Source organism: Salvelinus alpinus, chromosome 19 (genome assembly GCF_045679555.1).
Source record: "Salvelinus alpinus chromosome 19, SLU_Salpinus.1, whole genome shotgun sequence".
In the NCBI taxonomy this organism is placed as follows: Eukaryota; Metazoa; Chordata; class Actinopteri; order Salmoniformes; family Salmonidae; genus Salvelinus; species Salvelinus alpinus.
This window is the reverse complement of record NC_092104.1, coordinates 48324819-48349123: the sequence shown is the minus strand read 5'-3', so window position 1 is coordinate 48349123 and position 24305 is coordinate 48324819. Positions and strand designations below refer to the sequence as shown.

General features: G+C 42.0%; 1 protein-coding gene across 1 annotated transcript in view; it reads left to right on the top strand.

Moving 5' to 3' along the window:
* The first annotated feature begins 1753 nt into the window (after nucleotides 1-1753).
* LOC139545755 (brevican core protein-like) overlaps nucleotides 1754-24305 on the top strand; it is a 71126-nt gene continuing 48574 nt past the window's right edge. Inside the window, exons 1-6 of the mRNA XM_071353881.1 lie at nucleotides 1754-1876; nucleotides 3644-3714; nucleotides 16403-16783; nucleotides 18427-18601; nucleotides 20370-20497; nucleotides 22227-22520. Of these exons, the coding sequence (XP_071209982.1) occupies nucleotides 1851-1876; nucleotides 3644-3714; nucleotides 16403-16783; nucleotides 18427-18601; nucleotides 20370-20497; nucleotides 22227-22520 (1075 nt within the window). The 5' untranslated portion in view covers nucleotides 1754-1850. The remainder of the gene's footprint in view (nucleotides 1877-3643; nucleotides 3715-16402; nucleotides 16784-18426; nucleotides 18602-20369; nucleotides 20498-22226; nucleotides 22521-24305) is intronic.

The window sequence follows — 24305 nt, the reverse complement described above, 5'->3', positions numbered from 1 at the left end:
TTCCTAAACCTTGCCACTCATTTTTTCATTATGAAATATTTTATGGAGAGGTGGGATATTACCCCTGAGAAATATATTATTTATCCCAAACAAACAAAAAGTACAGTGCACATATCAGCAACTATTTTAGGAAATGTTAAATCAACGACAGGCTATATGAGAAGGACTGCATGTGAAACCCATTAGGGATTTAAGAATGAACAGGCTCCCCTGACAACGATTTCGCAATGTAATCTCTTTTTAACAGTTTTGGTCACACACCTCCCCAGAGGTCCATCCACCCTCTTTATCTGGCATTAGCCAATGAACGGGATTATCAGACAGGAGGTAACTAAGTGTGGTCCGGCCTCTCCACTGTGTGGTCGCACGGGGAAAGGGCAATTCACTTACTGTCAGATCACTCACTGGCTCTGTCGGGTCACAGTTACCAGACCAAATCAGAGCTGTAAATTAGCCTAAACTACAGTTGTAGTTAGATAACCATAATGCCCCAAATATAAACGCTGGCATCTTATTTGCGTTGTCCTTTGTGATCTTAATGAAATACTGCAATAGTTATTAGTGAATTTACTAACTTCTTATATTTCTGTACAGAACATGATATTATTTCGTTTAATTATCACCAATTCCCCGGACCGCATGGTTGGCAGGAATAAACTGTTGCGCAAATGTTGATGTTTTTGCATCATTTGTAGCCCAGTTGCTTCGATAGGGCTGTATATAAATTTTGTCCAGTGGGCGACCTTCTCCCTCTACAGTTGTGAGTGTGGTGTCCAACCTGTTAGCTAGCACAAGGAAGTTTATATTGGGACCATTGAATCTGCACAGCTGCTCCTATAAGGCGTTCAGGCTTTGTTCCTTTGCGTACGGCCTTGGGTAGCATCGCTCTCCGCCGAACATCATTTTGGACACCCTTTTATTCCAAAGGAATTCGTTAATCATCTACGGAATATATTGGATCAAGGTATGGACAAAAATATAATGGCTCTGGTTGATAATTTTAATATTTAATTGAAACATACACTGAGTGCACAAAACATTAGGAACACCTTCCTAATATTGAGTTGCACCCCTTTTGCCCTCAGAACAGCCTCAATTTGTCGGGACATGGACTCTACAAGGTGTCGAACGCGTTCCACAGGGACGCTGGCTCATGTTGACGCCTAAGCGTCCCACAGTTGTGTCAAAACTGTTGAGCGTGAAAAACCCAGCAGCGTTACAGTTCTTGACACAGTAAAACTGGTGCGCCTGGCACCTACTAAAATACCCGGTTGAATTGCACACATACACAATCCATATCTCATTTGTCTCAAGGCAAACAAATCATTATTTAACCTGATTCCTCTCCTTCATCTACACTGATTGAAGTGGATTTAACAGGTGACATCAATAAGGGATCACAACTTTAGAACGATTCACCTAGTCAGTCCATGTCATGGACAGAGCAGGTGTTCCTAATGTTTTGTAAACTCGGTACACCATTATTTTGTATTTATTAAATTTACCGATGAGCACGTCTGAGGTCTAAACCGTTCCATTGAGAACGGTCCGACCAGTGCAAGTGATGTAGCAACAATCTTATCCGATGAGGATGTTCTTGTTGGACAGAGGGTCTAATTATGTTTTTTTTCTTTCCCTCCCTAAAGTGTCCACTCCATTTTCGGATGAGCAGTGCGCTCCTCCTCTCAAACACTGACAAATTAACACAGCAGCAGTGATTGGAGAGGAACAGCGCGCCCGGGAAATAAGTGCTAAGCGCCCGGACTTGCGGATAACATATTCTTGGGCACTTTTTTACGCATGGTAGTAACTGGAATTGTAAAGATATTAACTGATTATTTTTCTCTTTCATGGAGTTAAAACCTTGTTTATTAAGGTAATGTTTTTTATTGTTATTATTATCATTTATATTAGTTAATTACGCATTTTATTAGGGTTTGTTGAAATTGTTGAAATCCTCAAGAAGTTTCATTTTAATTAAAACATCCAGGTATTATGCTTTAGAATGTGTTATAAACATTAATGAGCCTTTATGATGACCTTTCCAAGGCTTATCATATTGTGTTTCTCTATTTGCCTATATCTTGTCTTGGAACAGGGATACAATAATAATCTAGAGCGACAAGTTACATTTTCAGATGTTTTATTTGAGCATCGTTTGCGGATGATAGCCTCATTGGACTACACAGTTAAGTACGTGCAGCTTTTGTAGGCAACGTTGCCTTGTCCGTGTAGCCTAACTCAAAGTTTGTCCACATTTGAAGAATAAATGTTGTATTATTCTGTAGACTGTGTAGCCTGATACCGTTCCACTCAGTTACGCGCCACCTTTCTGAAATATTATATTCTAATGATATTGGTCATATCAAGTCCTTAAATGTAAGCAACATTGACATAGGGTAGCCCACAGCTGTTTTCATATATAGCGTAGTGGGAAAGATTGACAATTAAAATAACCTCTGTTTCACAGTTCAAACTCGTAGCAAGGCGCATTTTATAGTGACATACAGTACTAGCTGCTTAATAATGGCAACCCCTCTCTTATCCTCATATGCGCATACAAACACCTGTAACCAATTACACACCCATCGGGTGACGCTAACGCAGTATTCTTATATTATTCACCCAGCATGACTGCATTTCATTTCCCAAAACACCGAGAAATCTATTGAGGATTTCAACAATTGTATAAACTACATGCTTGCCCATATGCGCTTTTATGCACACGTGGAGAACGAATAACACACACTATGTAAGCCTATTTGTGAATTCATGCACAGTGTAAACGGTTATCGAAAAAATTGTTTAATTTGTAAAAGAAGGCTATCCCAAATTATGGCGCGCTATACACTGGTTAATGAGACAGTAGGCATGATCTCGTCCACCTAGCCGGCTCTCTCTAGCAATTTTGCCTTGGAATAAGGCTAATGATATAGAGAAATCGATGACAGAACGCGATGCCGTGCTACAGACAGACAGATTACATATTCATACATAGACTACAGCTCACTGACTACCCCCTCCCCTCTAAAAAATAAAATAAAAAGACAAGTCGCCTATTTCTTTCGATGACACTTCTTTTTAGGGTTGAGTGTATTGATTCACCTCTAGACTCGTATCACTAAATAACATGTCACATAGAGTTAACCCGCCCTGAACTCTCCCACAATCCACTCAAAGAGTGATATCAGATAAATGTGTTTCTTTAACCTTTTAAATTGTGTTTACATAGCAGGGGTGCAAATGAGGCCACTCACAGGCACTCTTCAGCCTCCCCATTTTTCCCACACGTTTGTGACTTGACTCCACAGGAGGCTAACTCCATGGGGTTCTCAAATCTCACCACCCACGCATTCTGAGGAAGTGACCAGACTGACAAATTACCCTTAGAGCACCTTTGGGGCACGATACTAGCAGTAGAGAGACCCTGGACGCTCGTTCTGGGCTGTAGAATGACACTGCATCCAATTTCCCCCTATCAGGATTCCCTTATCATCCAGTTAGCTTCGCCACTCTCTTCTGAATGTGCTGACATGGCAATCTTATGGAATCATCACTGTAATGAATGTGTATTTTGCCCACTTGGGTCTTGCTAGACCTTATAACTATAATTTAATGCATTGTGTTTTCATCCTACCTTCAGGCTCAAGATGATACTGAATGTAAAACATATCCTGTGGTTATACTGCCTGTGTCAAACTGTATCTGGGCTTGGTAAGTGTAGCCTACTAATAATACTACTAATACAACTACTACTACTACTCTCTCTCTCCCTCTCTCTCTGGGTGTTTTGCAAGTGGTCAGACACAACTTTTTGACCCCCAGTCAATTGCAAACTATTGTGTTGTACTGGTTTCCACTCTGTAATCATTGCTGTTACAACTCCATGTCTCACAGCAGTAAGGTTTCACCCCGGTCTTCAAGTAACGCAGACTGCACCAAGTCCGTGACCGTGAGCCCTCAGCCCTGCTAGCCTAGCAGGGTAAGGTCAGCCCTGTGCTAGGCAACAGTTGGCAGCTAGAGCCTCAGGTCCTTGGCCCTATCTCTGGGTACAGACAGGACACCTTTCAAGCCCAGGTCCCAGTCTAGATTCAGCTAAAACAGCTGGATTCACATCTCAGCCCTAATAAGTCCCTCTGTTTAGAGCCCTGGCTCATGCCTTAGGGGCTGTTCCACACCACTTCCAAAACATTCAGAACATTGTTGCTCGGAGCGTTCGTCGATTCCCTCCAATGGGATAATCCTGTTCCGGTGGCCTAGGGTGATTCAGCCTGTTGCTCTGACATTGTGTCTGGCGTTGTGAGGGTGTGCACTGTGTGTAGTGTGGCTCTAACTGGCACATAGACCGAGACTGGGAGTCACTTTGTGTGGATAACTTTATACAAAGGAATAGTTAAAGATAGGGAATTGTGAATAACCTTGCTCCAGAGGACTGTTTGCCTGTCTGACCTGCTACCTGAAAGTGTTTTCCCAACTCCAGTACTCGAGTACCCCAAAAAGCACACATTTTTGTTGCTCCAGACAAACTCACCTAATTCAACTCATTGAGGGCTTAATGATTAGTTGACAAGTTGAATCAGGTGTGCTTGTCCGGGGGCAACACAACAAATGTGTGCTGTTGGGGGTAATCGAAGACTGGAGTTGGGAAACACTGGTCTAGAATGATCAGATGCGGTGCTAATTTCACAGGCATTATCTGAACCCGGGTCTCACACAGGAGAATCCAACTTCTTGACCGTTAGACTTTGGGCAGAGGGCCAACAGTAATTTTGAAGTCGCAGGCATGGCTACCCATCATGAGACTACGAGCAACCATGTACCTGACTCACGTCCTCTACATTTACCCTACATTCTCCATTGAAAGTGCTTCTTAGTTTGACTAGGCATAATCTGTGTTTGGGAAACCAGACGATCTTTGTTGATATTATGGTTCAGGACAAGTTGTATAGTTGTGGAAGAACTTTTAAGGATGCAGACATGCCTTTCCTGTTCAACCTCTATTTTGTGGGTGGGGAACACTATTTTATGTATACCCTTTTTCTATACAGCACATTCTGTATATCCAGTATTTCACTGGAAGGCTCCCCACCCATAATTTTGAGGATGATGATTGACTTCCCAAGGGCCAGTTTGGTACTATGATCCATGTTTTTCTATATAGTCTTGGAGTAAATGTAACACCCTCTGTGTATGTTATTGAATGAGAAGTTTATAGCAAAATAGCAATTCCTTTGAGAGTAACACTTTACATTAAGTTGTCCCTATTAATATTTAACTACACAGTAATAACTGTAGTAACAACATATAGTAGTTACATCGGTGTTTCTATGTAATTACATGTAATACGGTTGTGCCTCTATCAGTTATTACACAATTGGAACAGGGAATATGTAATTACACATCCAAATGTTATTCCACATGTGTAATTACTGATAGCGCTACAACTTTATTACCATGTAATTACATAGAATCTTGTTCCACTCTTTTGACTCATCACATACTGTACTTTGCTGCTACTGTTCATTATCTATGCTGTCACCTAGTCACTAGTCAAGATTGTTACATTGTAAGCACAATGTGATTGAAATAGTTCTACATATTTTTCTCCTGTCTCCAAATTTCTCCTGGTCAGCCTATTATCTGCAAAGGTTGTTACATTGTGACGACATAGTCATCGTAAAGGTGAAACCACTGGGTTTCACTTTACATTAAGTTGCTTGCTCCTGGGTAGGTACATGTACGTGATAGACGCAAGTACACTGCTCAAAAAAATAAAGGGAACACTTAAACAACACAATGTAACTCCAAGTCAATCACACTTCTGTGAAATCAAACTGTCCACTTAGGAAGCAACACTGATTGACAATAAATTTCACATGCTGTTGTGCAAATGGAATAGACAACAGGTGGAAATTATAGGCAATTAGCAAGACACCCCCAATAAAGGAGTGGTTCTGCAGGTGGTGACCACAGACCACTTCTCAGTTCCTATGCTTCCTGGCTGATGTTTTGGTCACTTTTGAATGCTGGCGGTGCTTTCACTCTAGTGGTAGCATGAGACGGAGTCTACAACCCACACAAGTGGCTCAGGTAGTGCAGCTCATCCAGGATGGCACATCAATGCGAGCTGTGGTAAGAAGGTTTGCTGTGTCTGTCAGCGTAGTGTCCAGAGCATGGAGGCGCTACCAGGAGACAGGCCAGTACATCAGGAGACGTGGAGGAGGCCGTAGGAGGGCAACAACCCAGCAGCAGGACCGCTACCTCCGCCTTTGTGTAAGGAGGAGCACTGCCAGAGCCCTGCAAAATTACCTCCAGCAGGCCACAAATGTGCATGTGTCTTCTCAAACGGTCAGAAACAGACTCCATGAGGGTGGTATGAGGGCCCGACGTCCACAGGTGGGGGTTGTGCTTACAGCCCAACACCGTGCAGGACGTTTGGCATTTGCCAGAGAACACCAAGATTGGCAAATTCGCCACTGGCGCCCTGCGCTCTTCACAGATGAAAGCAGGTTCACACTGAGCACATGTGACAGACGTGACAGAGTCTGGAGACGCCGTGGAGAACGTTCTGCTGCCTGCAACATCCTCCAGCATGACCGGTTTGGCGGTGGGTCAGTCATGGTGTGGGGTGGCATTTCTTTGAGGGGCCGCACAGCCTTCCATGTGCTCGCCAGAGGTAGCCTGACTGCCATTAGGTACCGAGATGAGATCCTCAGACCCCTTGTGAGACCATATGCTGGTGCGGTTGGCCCTGGGTTCCTCCTAATGCAAGACAATGCTAGACCTCATGTGGCTGGAGTGTGTCAGCAGTTCCTGCAAGAGGAAGGCATTGATGCTGTGGACTGGCCCACCCGTTCCCCAGACCTGAATCCAATTGAGCACATCTGGGATATCATGTCTCGCTCCATCCACCAACGCCACGTTGCACCACAGACTGTCCAGGAGTTGGCGGATGCTTTAGTCCAGGTCTGTGAGGAGATCCCTCAGGAGACCATCCGCCACCTCATCAGGAGCATGCCCAGGCGTTGTAGGGAGGTCATACAGGCACGTGGAGGCCACACACACTACTGAGCCTCATTTTGACTTTACATCATTACATCAAAGTTGGATCAGCCTATAGTGTGGTTTTCCACGTTAATTTTGAGTGTGACTCCAAATCCAGACCTCCATGGGTTGATACATTTGATTTCCATTGATAATTTTTGTGTGATTTTGTTGTCAGCACATTCAACTATGTAAAGAAAAAAGTATTTAATAAGAATATTTCATTCATTCAGATCTAGGATGTGTTATTTTAGTGTTCCCTTTATTTTTTTGAGCAGTGTATGTAACTACAATGTTCTTACATTACACTTGATTCGGTATAGCCTTTGAGCCAGGTCATAACATAGAAATAAAGAAATAGAAAATGACCGGTAGTTAATGACAGGGTATGCCTGGTATGCCTTGTTGCAATTCTTGTTGCCAGGTCTTAGCCTATTTATCAAACCTGCTATTAAGTTTCAAGTTTTAATGTCATGCACACAAGTACAGTGAAATGCCATTCTTGCACGCTCTAAACCCAACAATGCAGTAATCAAAATCAATGTAGTACTACAAATATCATAAGGTAGAGCAAAAACACATGACTAGGGCTGTTGCGGTGACCGTATGTATTACTGTCACACAGGCGGTCACGAGTCATGAAGGCAGTCAAATTGCATGTGACCCTTCATTCATGGTAATTCGGCTTCTCCAAAATCTGATGCTGCTGATGGTCTTTAGTAGCCTACCAAACTTGCTAACTGCCTGGATATTCAGCACTCTATGTATCCTCTAATCACTCTGGCTTCAAAGAAAATGTGTTCGAAAATCGAATCAAACACTTCATAAGAGCCCATGAGCTCATGTTGAGCAACATTTCTATTGGCTATGCAATTGCACCAGAAAACATAGTGATGGCCTGTACTAAAAAGAGGAGGATCCCATCAGCTTTCTATAGGCTAGGCCTACTATATTTATTTCTCAACTTTCCTAATATTTAGCACATAGTTTATCTTTACAACAGGAGTATAGCCTACCTGTCATGCCCTGACCATGGAGAGCTTTTTATTCTCTATGTTGGTTAGGTCGGGGTGTGACTAGGGTGGGTCATCTAGGTGATTATATTTCTATGTTGGCCTGGTACGGTTCCCAATCAGAGGCAGCTGTTTATTGCTGTCTCTGATTGGGGATCATATTTAGGCAGCCATTTCCCCTTTGTAGTTTGTGGGATCTTGACTTTGTATAGTTGCCTGTGAGAACTATTGTAGCTTCACGTTTCGTTTTGTGATTTAATGTTTTTTCTTTGAGTTTCTCTTCAAAATAAAGAGAATGGAAACATACCACGCTGCATCTTGGTCCAATCCTTATAACGATCGTGACACTACCTGACTGGTATGAGAATGAACCACTGGAAAAGCGTCCTCCATTCGCTATTTTAGTACTTAGATGATATGTATTTCTTCCTGTTGTCCCTGTTTCAAGATAGGTGCATGATAATGGTCCATTCCAAGTCAAAACACATTTCACACATACAGTACCAGTCAAAAGTTTGGAAGTGCCTCCACAATCACCCCGACCTCAACCCAATTGAGATGGTTTGGGATGAGTTGGACCGCAGAGTGAAGGAAATGCAGCCAACAAGTGCTCAGCATATGTGGGAACTCCTTCAAGACTGTTGGAAAAGCATTCCAGGTGACTACCTCATGAGGCTGGTTGAGAGACTCACAAGTATGCAAAGCTGTCATCAAGGCAAAGGGTGGCTACTTTGAAGAATCTAAAATCTAAAATGTATTTTGATTTGTTGAACACTTTTTTGGTTACTACATGATTCCATATGTGTTATTTTATAGTTTTGATGTCTTCACTATTATTCTACAATGTATAAAATAGTAAAAATAAAGAAAAACCCTTGAATGAGTAGTTGTGTCCAAACTTTTGACTGGTACTGTATATTATTTAGTATATGTAAAGACAAGATTAAATGAAGAATAGTCTGATGGGTGACAATATTAGCCTATCACTTATATATTATCACTTGTGAATGAAGCCCAACATAAGAAACTGAAGTCACAAAAGGGACTTTTTCAAATCATAGCAACACGTGTTGCTACCATGCTGTGTTATCATGTGCAGCTGCCATGCTATGTTGTCATCTTAGGTCTCTCTTTATGTAGTGTTGTGTTGTCTCTCGTTGTAGTGGTGTGTGTTTTGTCCTATATTTTTATTACATTTATTTCTATTTGTTAACCCAGCCCCCAGCCCGGCATGAGGCCTTTTTGATTTTGGTAGGCCGTCATTAAGCACATTCATTTTCTTTACAAGGGGTTTAGAGCATAACTGGCATACATAAGCGGTGTGTCACGATCGTGTGGAGGAGAGACGGACCAAAACACAGCATGTGGAAAATAAGCCATCTTCCTTTTATTATAGAAGAAGGCAAAACGAAACAAAACACTTACAAACTAACAAAACAAATAAACAACCGTGACGCTAATAAACGTAGTGCACACACACACAGGCTACAAACGTTCAGACATAGACACTGCTAGACAACTATACTAAACATAAACCCAACTACTCTAAATAAACCCCCTAAACCTTACAATCACCCTGGACACTACAAAACCCACATAAATACCCATGTCACACCCTGACCTAACTAAAATAATAAAGAAAACAAAGAATACTAAGGCCAGGGCGTGACATAGCCCCCCCCTTAAGGTGCGAACTCCGGGCGCACCAGCACAAAGTCTAGGGGAGGGCCTGGGTGGGCATCTGACCACGGTGGTGGCTCAGGCTCAGGGCGAGATCCCCACCCCACCATAGTCAATCCCAGCTTCTGTAGCCTCCCCACAATGACCACCCTCCAAATAACCCCACCTAAATTAAGGGGCATCTCCAGGATAAGGAGCAGCACCGGAATGAGGGGCAACACCGGAATGAGGGGCAACACCAGAATGAGGGGCAACACCAGAATGAGGGGCAACACCAGAATGACTGGCGGATCCTGGCTGGCTGGCTCTGGACGCTCTTGGCTGGTTGACGGCTCTGGACGGTCATGGCTGGCTGACGGCTCTGGACGGTCATGGCTCGCTGACGGCTCTGGACGGTCATGGCTCGCTGACGGCTCTGGACGGTCATGGCTCGCTGACGGCTCTGGACGGTCATGGCTCGCTGACGGCTCTGGACGGTCATGGCTCGCTGACGGCTCTGGACGGTCATGGCTGGCGGAAGGCTCTGGCTGATCCGGTCTGGCGGAAGGCTCTGGCTGATCCGGTCTGGCGGAAGGCTCTGGCTGATCCGGTCTGGCGGAAGGCTCTGGCTGATCCGGTCTGGCGGAAGGCTCTGGCTGATCCGGTCTGGCGGAAGGCTCTGGCTGATCCGGTCTGGCGGAAGGCTCTGGCTGATCCGGTCTGGCGGAAGGCTCTGGCTGATCCGGTCTGGCGGAAGGCTCTAGCGGCTCCTGTCTGGCGGACGGCTCTAGCGGCTCCTGTCTGGCGGACGGCTCTGTAGGCTCATGGCAGACGGGCGGCTTTGCAGGCTCATGGCAGACGGGCGGCTTTGCAGGCTCATGGCAGACGGACAGTTCAGACGGCGTATGGCAGACGGGCAGTTCAGGCGCCGCTGGGCAGACGGGCAGTTCAGGCGCCGCTGGGCAGACGGGCAGTTCAGGCGCCGCTGGGCAGACGGGCAGTTCAGGGAGTTTCAAGTTTGGGGAAGATCATTTTCACCATAAAAAATGCATTGTTATAATAAAAGCATTACATGCATAACTGCATCTGCGGTCACTTTTGATAATGGTGTTTTCACGCTAATTGAACATTCGTGTTTATAGCCTACTGCCATGTGCGCATTGCTGCGCTTATAATGTGAAGACATATCCTGATAGTTTATGAACATTTTAAGCTAAATGTTCTGATCTGTTGCTTCAGCCACATTGCGTAAAAAAGGTATTTTGATGCTAGTGATTGTATTAATTTGGGATCTATTGCATCCCACAAATGTCCCAGACTATGTAAGGAATATGTATTTCTTGCACAGAATAGAATAGGTCAACTCTTGTACTATCGGGGATAGTAGATTGACATACGGTAGTGATTTTGCTGTTCATTAGGCCTACTCATCTTGTTGGCTGACAAAAAGTAAATGTGGACAGTTCTTCCAATATCTTCAATATGCACCCCGGAATTAGATAAGGATGTGTGCAGTTGCGTCCCCTATGTGTCTGTCTTCACTTGTAGCCTGTGAGAAAGACCTGATCACGTGATGGAGAGCCATGTGAGTGAGAGGTGCTTAGGAGCGTGCAGCACTCAGGGAGAAGGGCACAACGCAGCACTACGGGCCAAGTGCACAACGGCCACTGGCTTCAAAAGGCAAGGATTTTTGTGCTGTACGGCCACAAAGGGGATGCCGCCGTGAAATTCGAGGCACTATCAAGTTCTTGTCAAATTGTGAATGAAAGATTGATGAAGTGTTTACAGCCTGCGCAAAAAAACTAAGCAGAGCTCACGCCTTTCAAGTAACTTTTTTCAAATCATCATTAGAGTCGCATCATGCAACCTTACAATATATAACAAATCTAAACATACAGCCCAACGTTTGTAGAACAACTAAAGTTACATGAATAACTTAAGTGAAATTAAGTGTATAGGAGTACATTTTTATGTGTTAACCACTCAACACAGAATAACCACATGTGCCCACTCCCTTAAATCATTTAGAGAAAATATTTATACTTCATTCAGCTTTGTTCAATTGTATTCTTCATACTATAAAATAATATAAAATAATGCCACGGATTTCTAAGCAATTCTTGTCTGCTAAATGAACTAGTGTAGCCAACAGCCATTTGGACTAGCCAGATCAGGACCTAACATAAGGACAACTAAAAATATGCTATTAGGTTCTTCTGAAGTAGACTACATTTTCTTCATATCATGCTTCTTTAGACCTGCCTAAAATAAATAATGGATTTATTGTGAAGGTGTAGGCTATATTACAGGGATTTATTAGACTTTTTAACATGTAGATGTTCCAAAGGTCTGCATCAGTGTGGATGCCAGGAGATGCTAATTGTGTTTATGTTAATTAACGGTCAATTACCATGAGACTGACAGTTATTTGCTTGACAATCATTTTGTGACCGCCACAGCCCTACACAAGACAAATAAAAATAAGAAATAAGAAGAACACGAGAGAGTAAGACGATATATACAGGGTCGGTTCCAATACCATATTTTCAATGTGCAGGAATACTGGAGTGATAGAGGTAGATATCTACAGTATCAGGGTAAGGTGACTAGGCATCAGGATGTATGATAAATAGGGTAGATACAGAGTTAATGAAGATTGTATGTGTGTGTGTGTGTGTGTGTGTAGAATCAGTATAAATGTGTGTGCATGTTTGTTGGAGGAATTTTGATTCCTATATATTCAACATTAAAACATTCAGTCTGCACCCAGAGTGTGTAAGGTTCTGGGGAAGTGAAACAGACGAAGACCAGTTTTAAAAAAGTCAGTTCTGTTTATTCTGAGAGCTCTGAAACTTATTTCAACATACATTGACTTATATATCACACATTACGTCATCACGTCTTACATGTCCCTCCTCCTCTCTGACAAATGACAAACTGCCAACACATACAGTGGGGAGAACAAGTATTGGATACACTGCCGATTTTTCAGGTTTTCCTACTTACAAAGCATGTAGAGGTCTGTAAGTTTTATCATAGGTAAACTTCAACTGTACCTATACCTTGTCCCACCGGCCAATAGCCAGGGAAAATACAGCGCGCCATATTCAAATAACATGATATAAAAATCAAACTGTCATTAAATCACACATGTAAGATACCAAATTAAAGTTACACTCGTTGTGAATCCAGCCAACATGTCAGATTTCAAAAAGGCTTTTCGGCGAAAGCATAAGATGCTATTATCTGATGATAGCACAACAGTAAACAAAGAGAGTAGCATAATTCAACACTGCAAGCACGACACAAAACGCAGAAATAAAATATAAATCATGCCTTACCTTTGACGAAACTCTTTTGTTGGCACTCCAATATGTCCCATAAACATCACAAATGGTCCTTTTGTTCGATTAATTCCGTCGATATATATCCAAAATGTCAATTTATTTGGACCGTTTCATCCAGAAAAACACAGCTTCCAACTTTCGCCAAGTCACTACAAAATATATCATAATGCAAATTAATTACTTAAAAATCATACAATGTGATTTTCTGGATTTTTGTTTTAGATTCCGTCTCTCACAGTTGAAGTGTACCTATGATAAAAATTACAGACCTCTACATGCTTTGTAAGTAGGAAAACCTGCAAAATCGGCAGTGTATCAAATACTTGTTCTCCCCACTGTATATGTAATTTTCAATGTGTGTTTCTCCTTTCTGGAAACTTTATCTATTGACTTTTGATTGGACATTAGATCTCACCCGTATACAATTATAAGCTCATGATAAGCTATTGTTCCTTGGGACTTTCGACGTTAATATCTCACTCCCCTAGATTAAGTTTCCCTCTCCTTAATTTTGGATATTCATTTCTTTCAGTATTGGATAGTTTAAGTTATCTCGTTCACATAGAATTACCTTCCTTTCTCACCAAGCCTAGTTTATATCTCCACCTATTTTAATATAACTATCGCTACTTCTTATAGTCCCGGACTACTTCCCATATACAGATAGACCATTAAGGTATTGACTTTATTTAGGTATGTCTTTTGAATTTATTGTTATCCTATTTGTACAAAACGACCGTCCTATCTAACAACACCTACTATATCCCTTCCTTCCTTCCGTTATTTTTATTTGTGGTAGCGCACGTTACCTCAGGTCTTTCCCGACCTGCCTTCCTTCCTATCGATTTTGGTTTAACTACAAAGTAGAAACCTAGTGAATCTGTCTAGAATAATTAAGCACCTATCATTGATTAAATCTCAACATTTTCAGAATATCAAATCAAAGATATCTTAAATCATTCCCCCCAAATTCAAGAATAAACGGCTACTGACCTGGTCTTGCAGACTGGGAAAAGCGATGTCGGTTGGATCTAGTCACCGTTCCTGTCAACCTGAGGTGGATACCGGCCTGTTATAGAGCTCCAATGTCAGGAGACAGGGCTTTATCTTACGGAACTGTGTCCCGCCCGTGCACGGTTTCTCGGCTTGTTACCTTCAGATGACAGGGACAGGTATTTAGATCCGGCTCGGAGGACCAAATTGTTGGAGGAATTTTGATTCCTATATATTCATTAACCAATTCAATTAAAACATTCAGTCTGCACCCAGAGTGTGTAAGGTTCTGGGGAAGTGAAACAGACGAAGACCAGTTTAAAAATAGTCAGTTCCGTTTATTCTGAGAGCTCTGAAACTTATTACAACATACATTGACTTATATATCACACATTACGTCATCACGTCTTACACGTCTTACATTTAACATTTACATTTAAGTCATTTAGCAGACGCTCTTATCCAGAGCGACTTACAAATTGGTGCATTCACCTTATGATATCCAGTGGAACAACCACTTTACAATAGTGCATCTAACTCTTTTAAGGGGGGGGGGGGTTAGAAGGATTACTTTATCCTATCCTAGGTATTCCTTAAAGAGGTGGGGTTTCAGGTGTCTCCGGAAGGTGGTGATTGACTCCGCTGACCTGGCGTCGTGAGGGAGTTTGTTCCACCATTGGGGTGCCAGAGCAGCGAACAGTTTTGACTGGGCTGAGCGGGAACTGTACTTCCTCAGAGGTAGGGAGGCGAGCAGGCCAGAGGTGGATGAACGCAGTGCCCTTGTTTGGGTGTAGGGCCTGATCAGAGCCTGAAGGTACGGAGGTGCCGTTCCCCTCACAGCTCCGTAGGCAAGCACCATGGTCTTGTAGCGGATGCGAGCTTCAACTGGAAGCCAGTGGAGAGAGCGGAGGAGCGGGGTGACGTGAGAGAACTTGGGAAAGTTGAACACCAGACGGGCTGCGGCGTTCTGGATGAGTTGTAGGGGTTTAATGGCACAGGCAGGGAGCCCAGCCAACAGCGAGTTGCAGTAATCCAGACGGGAGATGACAAGTGCCTGGATTAGGACCTGCGCCGCTTCCTGCGTGAGGCAGGGTCGTACTCTGCGAATGTTGTAGAGCATGAACCTACAGGAACGGGTCACCGCCTTGATGTTAGTTGAGAACGACAGGGTGTTGTCCAGGATCACGCCAAGGTTCTTAGCACTCTGGGAGGAGGACACAATGGAGTTGTCAACCGTGATGGCGAGATCATGGAACGGGCAGTCCTTCCCCGGGAGGAAGAGCAGCTCCGTCTTGCCGAGGTTCAGCTTGAGGTGGTGATCCGTCATCCACACTGATATGTCTGCCAGACATGCAGAGATGCGATTCACCACCTGGTTATCAGAGGTCTTGTCCCTCCTCTCTGACAAATGACAAACTGCCAACACATACATATGTCTTATGTTTCACAATCTGCTGCAAGTCCAATGGTTTCTCCCCCTCCCTGGGTGGGGAGACTTTCATCCTGCTACCAGTTTCACAATGGTCACAAGTTGTCTGTCTAAATGTGTCTGTTTAACACTTATTCTTTTAAGTGTAGAAACATGAATTTATCAGACTGGTTAGAATTCTGTTTGTTACAATTCTGCATTAAATATAACAGATCTGCATTAAATGTATACCATATTTAGTCATTATTCATAAAATTCCCATAACAATGTTATGTGTGTGTTGGAGTGTCAGTGTGCGTGAGCGCGTAGAGGCCTATTAGTGTGCATAGAGACAGTGCAAACATTTAAATAAATACAAGGATCAAACTGTGAAGCCATTTTGTAAGCTATTTAGCAGTCTTATGGCTTGGGGATAGATCCCTTCAGGAGCCTGTTTACATGTGGATTCAATGGTAATACAAGCAAGTGGATTTGTAATTACACATTCCTTGTTCCAATTGCGTAATAACTGATAGCACTACAACCTTGTTACCTTGTAATTACATTGTCGTTACTACAGTTATTACTGTGTAGTTACATAGTAATAGGGGCAACTTAATGTAAAGCGTTACCCACTTGACTAATTAAACATCTTTAAAGACTGATTTGAACTTTGAATAGAATGTTTTACTTTTTATTAAGATCTTGCCACAGACTACATAAACACATAGAATAAAAACATAGGTAGTGTGGTCAATGTGGACAACCTTGAATCAATATATTGTGTGTTGTTGTTGTCCAGTATCACCCATGCTGATACTGTGCCACAGCTAACATTGTTATTCTCTGATTCCATTGATTGTGAAAAAACATGCACTTGCTCAGTAACCTATCTATTTTGACTGCCTTACCTAGACTTTTTGTACTTTGTTTCCCAGTCTCCAACACATTAACCATGACGAGGCCCGTGAGTGGCTCCCTCTCGGGGAAGGTAGTTTTGCCGTGCCACTTCTCCACCATACCCACTACCATGCCTGCCACCAACGCCAATGGCACCACCCCCAGCACCGACTACCTGCGCATCAAATGGACCAAAATGGATGGAGAAAAGGAATCCACAGTGCTGGTGGCCCAAAATGGCAAGATTAAAATAGGCTCCACCTACAGGAACCGTGTGTCGGTGCCCAGCCACCCAGAGGATGTGGGGGATTCTTCTCTGACCATGGTGAAGCTCCGAGCCAGCGATGCCGGCACCTACCGCTGTGAGGTCATGTACGGCATCGAGGACACGCAGGACACGGTCAACCTCAATGTCAACGGTTGGTGTCATCTGGTTTTTTTTCTGCCTCTTTTCACCGCTGTTATTTACACCTCTCTAAAATGTATAAGAGGTCGAGTGAAGGTTAACTTTATAATAGTATGCCCAGTTCAGTCTTGTGTGCTATGGAATTTTTGTTGTTGTTGGTATGACGCTTATATTTGGCATAACGGTTTTGCTGATGCTTACTTAATCCACCCTCAAAACATTTACAATTATAAGTATAGTCAGTTTCTCTGCTCATCCGCTTATGCTGGAGCAAAAATCTTCTAGGCACATTGACACCCTGGTTAGTTCATGTTGGAAAAAATATTAATACTTCTGAAGTTAATGAGCCAAGCTTTGAATGTAGTGGGCGGTGGCGGATACGTTTTAGTGACAAATCAAAAGCACTTTCCCTCAGTGTGCCAATCAGTAAAGATGATATGAAGGAGAACGTGTTGACTGTAGACTAGGGGTTTCCTGCATTTTGTGCTATAGGCACACATTCTCACTAGAGATGTATCTCCTCTAAGGCAGTTTCTGATTGTAAACAGTAGGTAGTGGATAGGCTCGTTGAGTCTTCTCATCAGGAAAACTGCATGATCAGAGTAAAGACAAACACGTTACGGTCAGTCATCGAAAAGGTGTTACCATAAAAGCTGAATCTTGCTGTTTATAGTCTATGTTTCAAGTTGGATAGAACAGTTCCAAAGCTATGCCATCTGCACCGTAGCCTCATATTACCAGACTGATTACCGCTGATTACCGCTGCACTATCATTTAACTGTGTAGCGAACTGTGGTGTAAATCTTAACTTAATAAGCCTCTATTCCCCCATCTTTATTTCGGGAGTTACTTCATCTGGGAGACATAGCTCAAATTTGGGATATGTTGAAAACAGGCATGGGTTGATATGGGATAGCTTTGGCTTTCACAGAGACCCAACCGCTCATCTCGCCAACTGTCTTCAATTATAATCAAGGCATCAGTCAGTCTACTTTCACAAAAATGGGAAGTCAGGGCCATGGCATCGTCTTTAAATCATCCAGAGTTATCTTGTGGTCATTGCAGAGGATTCTAGTAATCTTCCACCAAATTGTAATATACTGTATCATCACAAGAAATGTAGACCTTGATTTATTTCACGTGTGCTATTTAGCCTTGTTCACACTGCAGGCCTTAATGCTCAAATTATTTTCGTTTTTCAAATCCGTTTGGGAATACTGACTGTACAATCGGCAAGTTACAAGTGGCCAAATCGGGATTTGTGTGTGTTCAGAGAGAAGTCATTTGCTGGCATGGCTACGCTAGTTGTCACAGTAATGGCGAGTGAGTGGGCAGTAGTGCAGGCTGATATCTCAGAAGTTATGTAGCAAGCTAAGCTGACAACAATGCCTGCCATGGACGGAATACGATTTGTATCTGACTTCAAACCATCTACGAAGGTGGTTTGAAATGTGGCTTGAAATATCCTATTTTTGGCTGTTCAGACTGCAGGAAAAAGAACAGATTCGAATTGGATATGCAAAAATTTTGATTTGAGTCACTTCAAACTGCCAACGTGACCAAGACTTTAGACATTACCCCTGATTCAGTTGTACTCTTTAACTTTTTTTACACAGGACCTAATTTGTCTTTATGTATGTATGTGTTTATTCCCAGGTGTTGTGTTTCACTACCGGGCAAGCACCAGCAGGTACACCATGAACTATGAGAGTGCTGTCCAGGCCTGCCAAACCGTAGGAGCCTCCATTGCCACGCCTGACCAGCTGAAATCAGCGTATGAGGACGGATTTGACCACTGTGATGCAGGTTGGATCGCAGATCTGTCAGTTAGGTAAGAAAATGAAATAATCTCCAAAATATCTCTATTTCTAAAACAAGAAATTGAAAGGTGGTTGCGATTTCAATTTAATCCACCAGAAAAGACAGAACAAATAATAAAACAAATATTGTGGTTAAGCTCAAAAATACAAATTGATAAATAAACATTCAATTATATCATAAATAGGACCGGTGGAGTTATGTCACACACGCAGCTAACAAAAATATATGGAAATGTCTGTTCTACCCAAAATTACAACCAACTAATTGCAGCATTACTGCAAAAAATGGAAGAGGCAAGTAGAAAGGGGAAAAAGTAAGGAACTTCTCTTTTGGCCTTGAAATAAAGACCAAAATTGGTGAAACAAAATGGTGATGAATTAAAAAGTATACCAGTTTCATTTAAGGACCAAAAAATTGACAGCTGTGCAATATATATTGCAAAATAGTTTGGAAGAGATTTTCGATGTACCGATTCCATGCCACATGGTTTATGAACTGATAGGCAAAACAACGGCAGATTCAAAACGTATAATTTTTCAATTTAAATTATTATGCTAAATGCTTGGAACCAATAGAATGTTATATATATATATATGGGGGATACAACCGTCCCAGCTTTGCAGATTTTGCTGCGAAGAGACCAAATTATTAGATCATTTGTTTTGGTACTGTCCATATGTAGCTTGTTTTTGGTCGCAGGTCCAGGAATGGTTGAAGAAGTGCAACATTTACCTGGAGATAACTCTGCAGATAACACTTCTGGGTGATGTGAAAAGTCATAGTCAATCGATCAATAATATAATAACACTTTTAGCAAATATGTTTATCTTTAATTTACAATATGTAGAAACTATGAGAACAGAAAGGCTCAGAACTTTTGTGAAACATCACAGCTGAAAAATATATGTCAAATACAAATCAAAAACGGATGGTGTTACGAGATAGATGGGAGGGGTTGTGGAGTTGAAGGGTGGGATTAAAAACCAAGAAGATTACTAATAAAAAAATATACTGTGTCCGTAAAATGTATATAGGTTCAGAATATTTGATAAACAGCACAGTTAAAAATATATGGCAAAATAGAAAATACAACTGGATGGTCTTCATAGATAGATGGGAGGGGTTGATGGTAGCTGAAGGATGGGATTAAAACAAACAAAAGATAACTATTTTAAAATACATTGTGTCCATAAATGTATATAGTATGTTTAAGCTGGAAGTAGAAGCCTAAGTGTTGTTGTCCATTCGTTTACTCCAATTAGCGGAGGGGTGGTAGGGTTAGGGGAAAATAATAAAGGAAAATATATTTTAAAAAGATATGTATATAAATATATTTTTTTATATTAGGGATTGGAAATGACGATTCAATTGATGGAAGCTACAATATATCTTGAGTACTAAGCTGATCTACCCCCTAAAAATAAAGATGACCATCAATTATATATTCTAGTCCATTTGTGTCAAAGACAAAGTAGACATCTTTGGTTTAATGAGAAAAGGACTGGCTCCCAGGCTACTGGTAACTGGTTTTTACAGGGCCTAAAGTATAAAACTGCTTGGTTTACCCACTCTGCCATAGTTGTCATTGGCCTGAATGTGAACTGCACGTGTACTGAGATTGTTCAAGCCAGTGACATTTCCAGCTGTATTCTAACTCACAATGCAGTCCCTTTTGTCTTTGTCATCATTTTATGGTGTGAGGTTATAGGTTGACTGACACAGTGAAATTTCCGGTTACAGATCAATTAAATTATCTTTTCTTTTCTTTGCATGTTTAGATACCCAATCACTAGACCGAGACCTGGCTGCTATGGAAACCTGCAGAGGAAGCCTGGGGTGAGGACATATGGACCCCGAAAGGCCACAGAGACCTATGATGTGTACTGTTATGTGGACAAGCTGAATGGTAAGAGAAAATAATGTGGGACGTAGTGGCCTGGTGATACATACAATTAAATTCTATGCAGGATCAGCACATCCAATTGACCCACGCATAGGTGCTGAGTACACTGATGCTAGTTAGGGGAGAAGTGAATTTTTATACACCTGGAGATGGAAAGAGGTGACAATGTACAAATTAGGTCTTTGTCTGGTATTTTAATGTAAGCAAGTAAATGCACCTGGTGAGGCATTTCCTCTCCAAATATTTACTGGGCTACTTCTTGTTTTGTTGACCGTTTATAACATATTTTGGGGTATGTAAATAGAAATGAGTGAAAGGAACAGTAACTCTATGTAACTTTGACAATCAGCAAAGTGCCAAACGTTTTTTCCCTGACAATCACAGCGATCAACAGAGGCAAGCTGTCAGTCTCTCAACATTGGACCAGGCTCTAAAAGGCTCTAAAAAAAGACACCAGAAACGATGTGATAATGGGAGCTTTAAAAGCTGCTGGCACCATAAAGGAAAAGCTTCAGAGCTGCCAATGCACTTTGTCATCTCTTTGTGTATCCTCCATGCTGAGCCTGATGACAAATTGAACCTCAGTTGCAGCGTGCCCCATTGCTCGTTTCTAAGCTCTAACATCACTCCTCACGCCACTGAACTGAAGGCACACGTTTAGAAAGAAAAGTGCTTCCTAGAACTGAAAAGGGTTCTTAGTAGGTCTCGATAGGAGAAACCTTGTTAGAAGCCTTTTTGGTACTAGGTAGAAGAACCCTTTTGGTTCCAGGTAGAACCCTCTTTGGAAAAGGGTTCTACCTTGAACCAAAAAGGGTTCTCCTATGGGGACAGCTGAAAAACCCTTCTGGAACCCTTGTTTTCTAAGAGTGCAGGCGTGAGGCGAAAGATATTTGGGCTATGCAACATTTAGCCCACATATATCCCCCACCACATCAGGTTGAGGGTCATATGGCTAAGGGGGTGTCATTCTGGATCATTGGATCAGTCAGCGAGGAGTACGATAATATCATTGGCATGTGTAACGGTGGTGTATTAGTGGTATTGATCTTTATGGAGTGTGACGGGGGCCAGCTGAGGAGCAGATGTAGTTGCTCAAGTATGGTGTCTGTTCTGACGTGTTTGATTATGTTGTCCAAGTTAAGAACACAGCCAATAAGTGTTGTCATCTTCATTTAGCGGGAAACCTACGTTTTGAAAGATTAATTTGACTACATTAACTGTGGACTGCCACACCCACTGTGGGGGACCTAATGGCATGATAGACAGACTGTCTTTGTGAGTGCAAACACATAGTCAGCATTGCTAGCCCACCTCAGGATAATGGAATGAATGCTGTACTGTAGTCCCAAACGAATTAGTGGGAGAACGTTTGGGCCCAGAGCCTTCCACAGCATTGACACTAGGTTGTAATTATGGGTCTATATCTCTATGCAACTGATACCATGGTCAAATTGGAATGATAAGTCATTCCCCCATATCCATATCGACTGGATATATTGAAGCACTGTCACATACACGTTTCTGAAAAGGTAAATCCAAATTCTTATAATAGTGAGGACTGAACTCAAATGTAGGTATAACTTAGTGATACCACTATTGTTAGTGTAAGCAGTAACAGTTCAGTATTTCAGCACACTAAATCAGTCATGGCAAACATAGACTTTTTATGAAAACATCCTGATCCTCAGTCACTAGAAAGTCGTCTTTTACATGTAACCCCTATTTGTTGCAGGTGAGGTGTACTACGCACCTGTGACCTATAAGATGACGTTTGAGGAGGCGAAGGAGGAGTGTGAGAACAGGAACGCTGTCCTGGCGTCGCCGGGTCAGCTCCACTCCGCCTGGAGACAGGGTCTGGACAGGTGTGACTACGGCTGGCTGGCCGACGGCAGCGCTCGCCACCCCGTCGCGGTACCCAGAATGCAGTGTGGCGGCGGTCTGCTGGGCGTCAGGACCATGTATCGCTACAGGAACCAGACTGGCTTCCCAGAACCCATCACCCAGCTGGGAGCATACTGCTTCAAAGGTAAACATACATTTTACTGTTATGTTCTCATCTATGTGCAAATGTTACATTTTGGATTTGAAAGAGCACTCTAAGTTCACACTATTCATAGAGTTGAGTATTTTTGCTCAAGGCCAGCGCTGTGAGTAATTGTGATGTTACCCTCTTAGGGTATAGCTCCTGCAGCCCTCCCCAATCCTCATATTTGCAGCAACCTCTCTGACACATATAATGAAATATCTACAAAACAGTCTTCTTGCAATATAATGTCTATAACTCATCTTGAATCAATTGTCAGGTTTATTTGCATGGTCACTTTCGTGTTTCTTTTGTTTGTTGATAGAAGAAACCATCAACAAAACAGATGAGACAGATCCCTATGTAGAGCGTTGTGCGTTTTGTGCTAGAGCTAGGCTGTGTAGCCCAGTACAGTGAACTACTGACCTCACTGCATGTCCTTTTGGGGTTACCGACCGTTACCTCTGGAACCAAATTGGGATTGGCTAACAGGAGTGTGAAATCATCATTCTAAACTCATGCTGCCTTTGAACTCGATGCATAGCCCAATGTGATACTAATGGATGATTTACTTACCGATAGTTTATTGGAGAGTCCTACACAATCATTGTCTGTCCGGTTTTATTACCTGTAATACTGTACTTCAAGGCAGGACACATTTTTGTTTTCTTTCTCTGTGGTTAGCCTTGGATAACCTCATTGGCACAGTTGAGCAGAGAAAACAGTCACATACTCCTTCATAATATATACAAATATAATCTGTTAAAATACTTCATAATATACGGTCCATTTAGAAAGTATTCACATCCCTTGGCTTTTCCCCCTATTTTGTTGTGTTACAGCCTGAATTTCAAATGGATAAAATGTAGATTTTTTTGTCACTGGTCTACACACAACACCCCAATTCCAAAGTGTTTTTCAGATTTTTACAAAAAAATAAAAAATGAAAAGCTGAAATGTCTTGAGTCAATAAGTATTCAACCTCTTTGTTATGGCAAGCTTAAATAAGTTCAGGAGTAAAAATGTTCTTAACAAGTAACAAAATAAGTTGCATGAATGACTACCGCATCTCTGTACCCCACACATACAATTATCTGTAAGGTCTCTCATTCCAGCAGTGAATTTCAAACACGGATTCAACCACAAAGACCACCGGAGGTTTTTCAATGCCCCGCATAGAAGGGCACCTATTGGTAGATGGGTAAAAATATATATTTTTTACATTAAATATCCCTTTGAGCATGATGAAGTTATTAATGACACTTTGGATAATGTATAAATAAACTCAGTCACTACAAAGATACAGGCGTTCTTAATTACTCAGTTGCCAGAGAGGAAAGGGACCGCTCAGGGATTTCACCATGAGGCCAATGGTGACTTTAATACCGTTACAGAGTTTAATGGCTGTGATATGAGAAAACTAAGGATGGATCAACAACATTGTACAGTGCCTTGCAAAAGTATTCATCCCCCTTGGCGTTTTTCCTATTTTGTTGCGTTACAACCTGTAATTTAAATTTATTTTTATTTGGATTTCATGTAATGGACATACACAAAATAGTCCAAATTGGTAAAGTGAAATGAAAAAAAATACTTGTTTAAAAAAAAATCAAAATCAAAAAATGGAAAAGTGGTGCGTGCATAGGTATTCACCCCCTTCGCTCTGAAGCCCCTAAATAAGATCTGGTGCAACCAATTACCTTAAGAAGTCACATAATTAGTTAGATAGCACACAGGTGGACTTTATTTAAGTGTCACATGAACTCAGTATATATAAACCTGTTCTGA